This window comes from Myotis lucifugus, unplaced genomic scaffold (assembly GCF_000147115.1).
Source record: "Myotis lucifugus unplaced genomic scaffold, Myoluc2.0 scaffold_211, whole genome shotgun sequence".
Classification (NCBI taxonomy): Eukaryota; Metazoa; Chordata; class Mammalia; order Chiroptera; family Vespertilionidae; genus Myotis; species Myotis lucifugus.
Genome location: NW_005871259.1, coordinates 1,629,171 through 1,640,727, shown reverse-complemented (window position 1 = coordinate 1,640,727; position 11,557 = coordinate 1,629,171). Strand labels below are relative to the sequence as shown.

At 44.4% G+C, this 11,557-nt stretch overlaps 1 protein-coding gene across 6 annotated transcripts in view; it reads left to right on the top strand.

Moving 5' to 3' along the window:
* Window positions 1-1,888: 1,888 nt before the first annotated feature.
* SLC25A44 (solute carrier family 25 member 44) overlaps window positions 1,889-11,557 on the top strand; it is a 29,361-nt gene continuing 19,692 nt past the window's right edge. For all 6 annotated transcript variants that reach the window (XR_002831424.1, XR_002831423.1, XR_002831425.1 and 3 more), the window contains exons 1-2: window positions 1,889-2,547; window positions 9,338-9,465. Coding sequence is in view for 3 of the 6 variants with exons in the window: in XM_023761543.1 (XP_023617311.1) it covers window positions 1,923-2,547; window positions 9,338-9,465 (753 nt within the window). In the remaining 3 variants the exon portion in view is untranslated. The remainder of the gene's footprint in view (window positions 2,548-9,337; window positions 9,466-11,557) is intronic.

The following is an 11,557-nucleotide window of genomic DNA, read 5'->3' as shown; positions in this document are numbered from 1 at the left end:
CTCCCCAGGAAGCCTGTGTTGGTTACGTGTACCTCACCTATGCCTCACCTTGAAGGGAGGTTGTCCCTCAGTTCCCAGGCACTCAGTGTGCACTGCAGGATCCTGTACTTTCATGAAAGCGACACAGTCCAACTCAGGGAATACTGAAAAGCTAACCTTGCTTCCCCACTGACTTCCATGGAAAACCAAGAAACCACTTAGGCTAGTTAGGGCCTGGGCCTGGGGAAAGTGGTTGAAGATGGACTCTGGTTAAACACTTGACATGAGTTTTGCCAAGGCATTAGCACCGGGACTACTTGTGTAGAACTTTTCAACCCTCTAGACATGTCCATGTCCTACACAGGAGCACATTACATTGTTACTAAGAATGTGTCCACTATATGATGCCCTTTTATTTATAGTTCATTTGACAGTTCTTCAATTGGAAGGTCCCGATTTTACGTAATTACTACACTAGTAGGCTTTTTTGTTTTGTTTGAAATTTTAAGCAGTGGATACACTTAACATGAGGGTCTTGTGTACATTGATTTGCCCTGTATTCCTTTTAAAAATATATATATATATTTCTTTATTGATTTCAGAGAGGAAGGGAGAGAGAGATAGAAACATCAATGATGAGAGAGAATCATTGATCGGCTGTCTCCTGCATGCCCCCCACTGGGGACCAAGCCCGCAACCCGGGCATGTGCCCTTGGCCGGAATCGAACCTGGGACCCTTCAGTCCGCAGACCGATGCTCGATCCACTGAGCCAAACCAGCAAGGGCTGCCCTGTATTCCTTTTTAAAAAATTTTTATTGATTGATTTTGAGAGAGAGGAGAGAAACATTGCTTTGATTGCTTTGATGCATTGGTTGATTCTATGTGCCCGGGAATAGAACGGATGACACTCTAACCAACTGAGCTACTGGGCCAGGGCTGTATCTGACATCATTCCCCAGAGAGATACTGTGTCTTTTTTTAAAACAGACTGTGAGTTTCTTGAAGGCAGAGTCTTCTGTTACTTGAATCTCCCTTCATTGTACCTGGGAGTGAGGCAGTGATTTATATGCTTAGGGATGAAAGGGGCCAAACATGTTCTTTACCCTGTAGTTCTCAAGGCTCTTCAGGTGGTTCTTTTCTTTCTCTAGAGCGAGTTATCTAATAACCAGAGAGGACTCTGATCTTTGCCTGTTCCTGATGTTCACTCTCATTGGCGAGTGGGGAGGTGTGTGTGAGGGGGTGCCCTGTGGTATGAAAGCCCCACTTAGCTTCTTCCCCACACTTTCTTCTAATGCAGACTGGGGAAAATATAAGTGTGGTGAGGGTGGGCCAGGGGAGCTCAGAGGGGCCAGCACAGAAACCATAAATGAAGTCAGGTGAGTCAGCTGGTAAAGGGTGATAAAAGGCACTCTGCTGGGGATGCGAGGTCAAAGGTAGCGCCTCTTCAGTGGGCCTAGTGCTCAGAAATGGAGCACTTCCCTCTGCCGTTAGGAACCTCCTAAATGTCACATACTGGCATCCTATTAGCCCGCCGAAAGGCCTTACATCCTGTCAGGTGGTTGGTTTGTCCATAGCATCCTGAGCTCTGCTTGGGTGAGCCAGAGAAGGAGGAGAATGGGCCATGACACCAGGGCCCAGGCAGAGGCAGAGAGACCAGAATAGATGATAAACTGGGGGGTAGGGAGCTGACATGGGAGTGAAACCAGGGAAGTCACTGAGGTAAGGAAAGGTTTCTGGACTTGGGAAGGACTGATAAAGGAGAGAGAAGGGGGCAGTCTCCTAACCTGTGAAGGAACATCCAGAGCCAGACTGAGTTAAGTACCCCAGAAGATGAAGCCTGAGAATGGGATTTCAGAGTCTAGCCAGGAGGGGAAAGTGTGAAGTTCTGAGGTCCTTCCTCACATCCCTCCACCCTGCTAAAATCCCCAGGACTTCGGGCACAATGGAAGACAAACGCAACATCCAGATCATCGAGTGGGAACACCTGGACAAGAAAAAGTTCTACGTGTTTGGTGTGGCAATGACAATGATGATCCGGGTCAGCGTCTACCCATTCACCCTCATCCGCACTCGGTTGCAGGTTCAGAAAGGCAAGAGCCTCTACCATGGGACCTTTGATGCTTTCATTAAGATCCTGCGAGCAGATGGTGTGACTGGCCTCTACCGGGGGTTCCTGGTCAACACCTTCACCCTCATCTCGGGCCAGTGCTATGTCACCACTTACGAGCTCACCCGGAAGTTTGTATCTGATTACAGCCAGAGCAACACAGTCAAATCACTTGTGGCTGGTGGCTCGGCCTCTCTCGTGGCCCAGAGCATCACAGTGCCCATTGATGTGGTCTCTCAGCACCTGATGATGCAGCGTAAGGGTGAGAAAGTGGGCCGCTTCCACGTGCGAGGGAACCCAGAGGGACAAGGAGTAATTGCCTTTGGCCAAACCAAGGACATCATCAGGCAGATCCTGCGGGTTGATGGGCTTCGAGGCTTCTACCGAGGCTATGTGGCTTCACTGCTGACCTACATCCCGAACAGTGCTGTCTGGTGGCCCTTCTATCACTTCTACGCAGGTAAGCAGGGACCCAGGAGAGGGGGGTGTGGGTTTACTAATGTGGCTAAGATACCCTTGTTCTGTACATGTGACAGAGGGAGATTTAATGGGAGAATGGGCCATTCATTCAGCAAACATTTGATTCCAGAGGATTCAAAGATGAATAATACATAGTTCTTTCCTTCAGGGAGCTTATATTAAAGTGGGGGAATCAGACAAGTAGAGTAGATTATTGTAGACCATTGTGCCATGCCAGCACGGCCAAGGGTGAACCTGAGGAGGGGCGGTGAAGGATTAAAGAAGACAGACAAAGAGAATACAGTTGGGGCTGGGTGGATCTTCCATTCCTGGATGAGGGCACAGAAAGGTCCAGCCTCCAAGCCCAGGCTTTATTTATTTTTTAATTATTTTTTAAAAAAATATATTTTATTGATTTTTTTACAGAGAGGAAGGGAGAGGGATAGAGTTAGAAACATCGATGAGAGAGAAACATCGGTCAGCTGCCTCCTGCACGCCCCCTACTGGGGATGTGCCCACAACTAAGGTACATGCCCTTGACTAGAATCGAACCTGGGACCCTTTAGTCCGCAGGCTGAAGCTCTGTCCACTGAGCCAAACCAGTTAGGGCCCAGGCTTTATTTTATAGTCAAAGCAAAACAAGGAAGTAGTCAACATGGTTGCAGTGTTGTGAGTTTCACCTTGTTTTGGCAGCACTTGCTGCACCTCCCGCGGCCCATTAGCTACCTAGGAAGGAACTAGGAAGGGGCTATAAGGTTAAATTTAATTATGCTAAGAGGGCTCTGCCCTCCAAGCTAGGACTTTTTTGTGGCCCTGCCACAGGTCAGTCAGAGGCTTGACCCTATAGCCGCTCCCTACAGACCATAGAATGTATTCTTTATGCATTGCAATCAACTAGGGTTAGTGGAATATTGGCAGATAATTGGAAGATAGAAAAGGACAAAATTAAGGGGTATTTGGGATTTGAAGATAAAGTTAATGAATAATAGTGAGGTTTTGAGTTGGATGCCTTTCCTCGGCATTGTTAAATTCAAGATGTGATATAACCATGAACCTCTGCACTCCTGTATTTTTTATTCATAACACGTTTTACTTCTTTTTAAGTATTTCCCAGAAATGGGATTACTGTGTTAAAAGATAAGATTTTTGAGAGCCTCAATAAACATTGCCTAATTTCCTTATGAAAGGGCAGAACACATTGCCAAGAGTGTGCCTGCTGCCCTTGACATGGCAGTTTTGGGTAACTAGCAAATTCCAGTTAGGGCAGTCTATGCTTACAACCTCCCTAATTCCGCTGCTGGCCTCTAACGCTTGGCAGTGGGCATTCTGTCTTATCCCATCTGGAACTTTTCTAACCAGATTTTATAAGGACTTCCTAACCTAGAATCATTTTGTTTCTATGGCACTGTACTTTTATAGTTCTGTTTTTCTGATTGTACCTCTTCTTCCTCCTCCTCCTCCTTTTTTCCTTCCTTTTTTCCTCCTTCCTTTTCCCCCTCTATCGCTTTCTCCTTCTTAACTAGCTCACTTTCTTTTTTTCCTCTCTGTTTCTTTCTTCTTCTGTTTAACACAAGAGTATCTGGTAAGCCCTGACCGGTTTGGCTCAGTGGATAGAGCGTCGGCCTGCGGACTGAAGGGTCCCAGGTTCAATTCCGGTCAAGGGCATGTGCCTTGGTTGCGGGCAGTTAGGGGTGTGCAGAAGGCAGCTGATTGATGTTTCTCTCTCATCAATGTTTCTAACTCTCTACCCTTCTCCCTTCCTCTCTGTAAAACACTCAATAAAATATATTAAAAAAAAAAAAGTAAAATTCACTTACCTGGACTCTTCTCCTGATCCTTTGTATCAGATTCTGTGGGAATGGAGCCTGGCAATCTCTTTGTCTTTTTTTAAAATATATTTTTATTGATTTCAGAGAGAAAGGGAGAGGGAGAGATAGAAACATCCACGATGAGAATCATTGATCAGCTGCCTCCTGCATGCCCCCCACCGGGGATCAAGCCTGCAACCTGGGCATGTGCCCTTGACCGGAATTGAACCCGGAACCCTTCAGTCTGCAGGCTGATGCTCTATCCACTGAGCAAAACCAGCTAGGACGAGCCTGGCAATCTTAATGTTAAAAAAAACTTCCTAGGAAATGTGAGCATGTTCTCTGGAGTCTATCTTCTCCCTTCTCTCTTCATTTGATTTCATTTACAAATGAGTTGTACTTTTCTAATATGTCCCAAAATCTCTATTTCCATTTCCAGACTAACCTCTCCAGAGCTCTGCTCCAGAAAAACATTCTGACTGACCTCTCAACTTGGATGCATGTATTTACATCTGAAATTTTACCCTATGAACTATTCTTTTTTCATATATACATATTCTAGTGGCCTGGTGCACGGATTCATGCACATTGAAAGGAAATTAATTAGGAGAAATATTTTAATATTAGAGGCCCGGTACACGAAATTTGTGCACTGGATGGGGGGGTCTCTGAGCCCAGCCTGCACCCTCTCCAATCTGGGACCCCTCGGGGGCTCTATGAACTATTCTTCATCCCAATTTGGTTTTCCCTTCTGACTTCTTTCTATGTGTCAGTGGTCATGTTATTTTCCAAATTGCTGAGACTGAAGCCTTGGGGATTGAGCTTGGCCACACCCTCTTCCTTGGCTCCACATCTAGTCCTTGTGACCCCAAAATGTCTTTCCAAACTTTCTCTCCATTCCTGCTGCCTTTCCTGGAAACCATGCCATGTTACCACCTTCCTGGACAGCAGCATCAGCCTGTTCTCTAGAAGCCTCTTCCTTTCTATCACTCACTTCCTACTGGATTAACTTTTTAAACTCTGTGTTGTTCAGTAGATCCACTGCTGGCTGAGTAAAATCCAAACACTTCAGCCTGGCTTTAGCCTCCCTCTATAGTGAAACCACGTGCTGCTCCCCTGTGTATAGTCTGTGCTGCAACCAGCCAGCTACGTACAGTTCCTCAACCATGTGTCATCTCTCCTACCTTTGCTTTGTTCATATCACACCTCTGCTTCAATGCCTTCCAGGGACACCTACCAGGGTGAAATCATGACTTAAGTGCTCCTTATTGCCTCCTATCCCATCCTCTCCATGTAGCCCTTAACCCAGAAGTGACCTTTCCCTCCTTTCAACCTCCATTATATTGCTTGAATCTTTCTTAAGGCTGTTATTACATTTTCCTTGGTGTTATTTGTGTGTGCCTTATCTCTTATACAATGTGGAAAGATTCTTTTATTTTTAATGCATATTTTCCAGCTATATTGATATATAATTCACTGGAAAGGTTCTTGGATGGGGGAGGAAACTAGCATTTGTTGACTCTCTACCATGTGCCAGGCTCTGTGACCACTGTGTCTCTTAGACTCTGGTGAATTGAAGTTCTCAGTAAATATTTGTTGAATGAGTAGACTGGTTCTCATTATCCCATTTTGCTTAAAATCTACCAGTCCTGACTTGTGGGCATTTAGAATAAAATCTAATGCTTCCCGTGGTCAACACTGGTCTACATGATCTGGCTCCTATCTGCCTCTTCAGCCCCATCTTGTGCTACTCTCCCCTTCCTCACTCTGGTCCATCTTCACTGCCTTTCTCTCAGTTTCTAACACACCAAGCTCTGTTCTCACCTCAAAGCTCTTGCAAATAATGTTCTTTCTGCCTGGAATACCCTCTCCCCTGTTCTTTGTGTGGCTGGGTCTTTCTCATGCTTCAGGCCTTGGCTTCCATGCCACCTTTGCAGAGTGGACTTCTTTAACTACCCAGCTAGAAAGAGGGTTCTTTCTGTTTTCTTTTTCAGCACCTTGTTTGCTTCAGAGCACTTGTTACAATAGCACTTGTGATAATTTGCAGTTATTTTATCTCCAACCCCAGCTTCTTAATTAGACTGTAAGGTCCATAAAGGCATTTCCCTGTCCATTTGTTTTATGTCTAGTGCTTATCTCAGTGCTTGGCATCTAGTAAGCATTAAACAAAAATGATTTATATTACATGTCCAAAGTTATTTAGCCAGGAGAGACTTAAACCAAGTCAGATAATAGGTGCCCAGTAATCACTTGTTGAATGAATAATGGAGAAGGAAAGACATGGGGCTCTTTCCCCCACCCTCTTGCCTTTGTTTTTCCATCTCTCCCTAAGCCCCAGGAAAATGGCATGTATGCATGTCTAGAATTGGCATCTGGATCCCACTGCAGCTTACAGGCCTGAGGGCTAGTGCAGACAGGCCCAAGGAGGCTGGCAATGCCAGCCCAGATGCTACCTTTAATGGTTATGAAATGCTTTCTTGTCAAGAGAAACAGGACACCCATGAGGAGGAGTCACCAGTTCACTTTGTTTCTATTTGTATGCTGACCCTGGGGAAGAAAGTGATTAGAAATCAGGGGAAGATGGTTCTGGTAGGGCTTAAGGAATTCTGCCATGCTGCTGGGTCTTAGAAGCTCTCACTTCTGCCCTGCCGACCCCTACCATCCTACTTATCCCCTAATATTTAGTTGCCTGGCTACAAAATACCCAAAGTAGGAGCATGAGAAAAAAATTTAAAGGTATTATGGTGATTGAATTGTAGAGAGAAAACTGAGGGAATCTTTGAAGATGATAAATCTATTTTACATCCAATCTCAGAGGAAAAGCCAAAGTCCTTGCAATGGTTTCAAGGTCCTAAATGACTTACCTCCTGGACCTCATCCAGTGGTCTCTCCCTCATTCTGCTCCAGGCATCTGGCCTTGCTGCCCTTTGAAGACTTAAGGTGTCTCAGGACCGTTACATAGGATGTTACTTCTGCTTGGAAAGTTCTGTCCACAACAGAGCCTTGTAGCTTGCACTCTTCTTTAGGACTTCGCTCAAACTTCACCTTCTGAAGAGGGCTTTCATGACCACCTTGTTTAAAATGGCAACCCATTCACACCCTACCTTTGGCGTTCGTTTCCTGTCTCCTTTCCTGCTTTATTTATGTATTTATTTTTTAAAGATATATTTTATTGATTTTTTACAGAGAGGAAGGGAGATAGTTAGAAACATTAATCGGCTGCCTCCTGCACACCCCTACTGGGGATGTGCCGCAACCAAGGTGCATGCCCTTGACCGGAATTGAACCTGGGACCCTTCAGTCCGCAGGCTGACGCTCTATCCACTGAGCCAAACCGGTTAGGGCCCTGCTTTATTTTTATCTAGCTAGCACACATCACCTTCTGACATAACTATATATTTTGCTTTTTGTTTGTTTATTCAGGCAGTTAGAATGTAAATGTCACAAGGGCAAGGATTTTGAGGCTCTTTTATTCACTGTTATATCCTCAGAACCCACAGGGACTGGTTCATGGTAGCCATTCAGTACATCTTCATTGAATAAATTAATGAGCTCTTGTCTTTCACTTCTAGAGAGAGTAAAGCAAAAAATTCAATTGTAGGTGAACTTCTCAGTGATACTGGGAATGGGTGAATCTGGGTATTATTCAGTCTTCTTTTGTTTTGTTTGTTAATCCTTACCTGAGGATATTTTTTCCATTGATTTTTAGAGTGGAAGGGAGAGGGGGGAGGGAGGGAGAGAGAGAGAGAGAGAGAGAGAGAGAGAGAGAGAGAGAGAGAGAGAGAAACACATAGATGTGAGAAGACACATCGATTGGTTACCTCCTGAATGCAACCAACTGGGGATGAGGATCTAACCTGCAACCCAGGTACGTGCCCTCTAATCACTGAGCACACCAGCCAGGGCTATTATTCAGTCTTCTTCATCAGCATTTTGAAAAATAAATTTTTGTTTCTTAATATAGGCTGTAGGGTATGACTTTCTCTTTTAATTGTAATTTTGTTGTTATTTGTAAAAACACATGATTCAGAATTCAAAAGGTAGGGCCCTGGCCAGTGTGACTCAGTTGGTTGGAGTGTTATCCTGTGCACCAGAAGGTCAAGGCTTTGATTCCAGGTCAGGGTGCATGCCGCAGTTGTGGGTTCGATCCCTGGGGGCGTGTGCGAGAGGCAACGGATTGATGTATCTCTCACATCGATGTTTCTTTCTCCCTCTCTCTTCCTCCATCTCTAAAATCAATTTTTTAAAAACTTCTTAAAAAATTCAAAAGGTAGGAAAGAAGGGTATACTGTGAAAAAGCCCCCATCCACCACAGTCATACAACTCCCTGCTTTAAAGACAATCAGTGTTACCAGATTTTTTTTTAAATATTTTTTTTTATTTCAGAGAGGAAAGGAGAGGGAGAGAGAGAAACATCAGTGATAAGAGAGAATCATTGATTGGCTGCCTCCTGCATGACCCACACTGGGGATTGAGCCTGCAATCCTGACATGTGCCCTAACCACGAGTCAAACTGTAACCTCCTGGTTCATAGGTCGATGCTCAATCACTAAGCCACGCTGGCTGGGCAGTGTTACCAGCTTTTAATGTATCCAACCAGTTATTCAGTGCATATAATAGAAAATATGTAGTGTGTGCTTTTCTAGCCTATGGGTTGGGCGAAGCAGAACACAAGCATAAGATGGTTATATCAGGAAGGATTTCTGTCCATCAGATGAAAGGAGTCAGCAAGCAAAGAGGTTTTGAAATTTCCCTCTCCAGAGATGTAACCAAGATGACTTATGGATGGAGCCTCAGATTTATAATTTTTTGTTGGTTCAGAAGGAAGCAAAGAGAAATAAAGATGGGAGTTATGCAGATGGCGGGCTCTGAGGTGGCTAAGGATGGAAGGTTTGTCATCATTGGCCCAATTGGTAGAAGCAGTGTGAGGGCAGACAGGGTGGTACCTCATGTCTTAAGGCATTGTCTTTCCCTCCATTCCAGAGCAGCTCTCATCCCTCTGTCCTAAGGAATGCCCTCACATTGTGTTTCAAGCCATCTCAGGGCCCCTGGCTGCAGCTACAGCTTCCATCATCACCAATCCCATGGACGTCATCCGAACCCGAGTGCAGGTAAGACCAGCCTCCACCACAACCCTCCTCCCGCATTACCCATTAGAAGTGTGATCTTTAGGCCTTCCAGCCTTCCCCTGACCTCTCTGTGCCATGGCTGTGTAGGTCAGCCAGCATCTCTTGGTCATCCGAGCCCCTTCCTTGTGGTTATGACTTAGCATTTACAGAAACCAGCTGAGCACTTTGAAGCACCTAGAATGTTTTTCTCATCCTGTCTGCCAGCTTGCATGCTTCTGTTCCTTTACTTGCCCATGCCTCTAGGAATTCTTGCTGGTTTCTTCTTACAGCCTTTTATCCTATTAGCCTAGCCTATAACCACCTTTTCCTTACCTGCATTTAGAAATATCAATTTCAGTTCATTTCCTAGGTCTGTTTGGTTTCTCTCTGTGAGCTCTCTACAGGCAGTGAAATTGTTCTTTTTCCCCCCCTTTTGTGCCCACCAGAGAATATGTTTTTATTGATTTTAGAGAGAGAGGAAGGGAGTGAAAAATGCTAATGTGAGAGAGAAACACTGATCAGTTGCCTCCCGTATACGCCCTGACTGGAGATTGAACCTGCAACCTGGATATGTGCCCTAACTGGGAATTGAACCCGCAACCTTTTTATGTGCGGGACGACACTCCAACCAGCTCAGCCACACCAGCCAGGGTGAGACTGACTGTTCTTGAATAGGTTTCACAGATGGTATTGTGTGGACTCAGCAAAAACACCAACAAAGCCCTTGGTAGTGCTGTGCTGAAGTTATAGTTCCTGTCTTCAATCAGCTCAAAAACAATATCAGGGTACCTAGTTCAAGGAAATAGAATTTGAATGATGACATTAAAATATAAATGGCAGGTTTTGCTGTATAAAGCTTTAAGTCAAGAGAATGGAGGGTTTTACTATCTGATTTGGATAGCTTCAGAGGCAAGCTGAGGAGGGGAGAGAAGAAAAATAACCATAACAGCTTGGGAGTGCAGTTAGCTTCCCTAACACCAGGATGTTGGGATGGAGGTGGCTGGTAAATCTAGGTGTATTTTTTTTAATCATTTTTTTATTTTTCAATTACAGTTGACATACAATACTGTATTAGTTTCAGGTGTACAACATAATGATTAGACATTTATATAAATTACAAAGTGATTATCCCGCTAAGTCTAGTACCCACCTGACACCATCCATAGTTATTACCATATTCCCTGCTGTACTTTACACCCTGGTACTGTTTTTCTAACTGGCAATTTGTACATCTTAATCCCTTCCCCTTTTTCACCCAAACCCCCTCTCATCTGGCAACCATCAAAACGTTCCCGTAGCCCTAGCCAGTTTGGCTCAGTGGTTGGATTGTCAGCCCTTGGACTGAACAGTCCTGGGTTCAATTCCAGCCAAGGGAACGTATCTCAGTTGCAGGCTCGATCCCTGGCCCCGGTCAGGGCAAGTGCAAGAGGCAACCAATCCATGTGTCTCTCTCACATCAATGTTTCTCTCTCTGTCTCTCCCCCTCCCTTCCACTCTGTCTAAAAATCAATGGGAAAAATATCCTTGAGTGAAGATTAAAAGAAAAAAATGTTGTCTGTTTCTGTTTTGTTTATTTAGTGTTTTAGATTCCACATATAAGTGAAATCTTATGGTATTTGTCTTTCTCTGACTTAATTCATTTAGCATAATGCCCTCTCAGTCCATTCATGTTGTTGCAAATGGTAAGATTCCATTCTTTTTAAAAGTTGAGTAATATTCCATTGTATATATGTACCACATCTTCTTTATCCATTCGTCAATCGATGGACACTTAGGTTGCTTCCATATCTTGGCTATTGTAAATAATGCTTCAGTTAACAGGGATGCATGTGTCTTTTCGAATTAGTGTTTTGGGTTTCTTCCAATAAATACCCAGAATTAGAATTGCTGGGTCCTTCTTTGCTTTTGTGATGAACTCCTTTATCCTTCTCTGGGAAAATCTAGATATTTTTATCTCAAGAAAGAATGCCCTCCCCCCACCACACACATTTGAAAATGAGTACTAGTAAGCTGGCATCTGATTAGTTTGTAAATAATAAAGTACAGAGGTTCCATCTTCATTCTCTCCTGAGCCTTGTCCTGGGTGTTCCGCAAG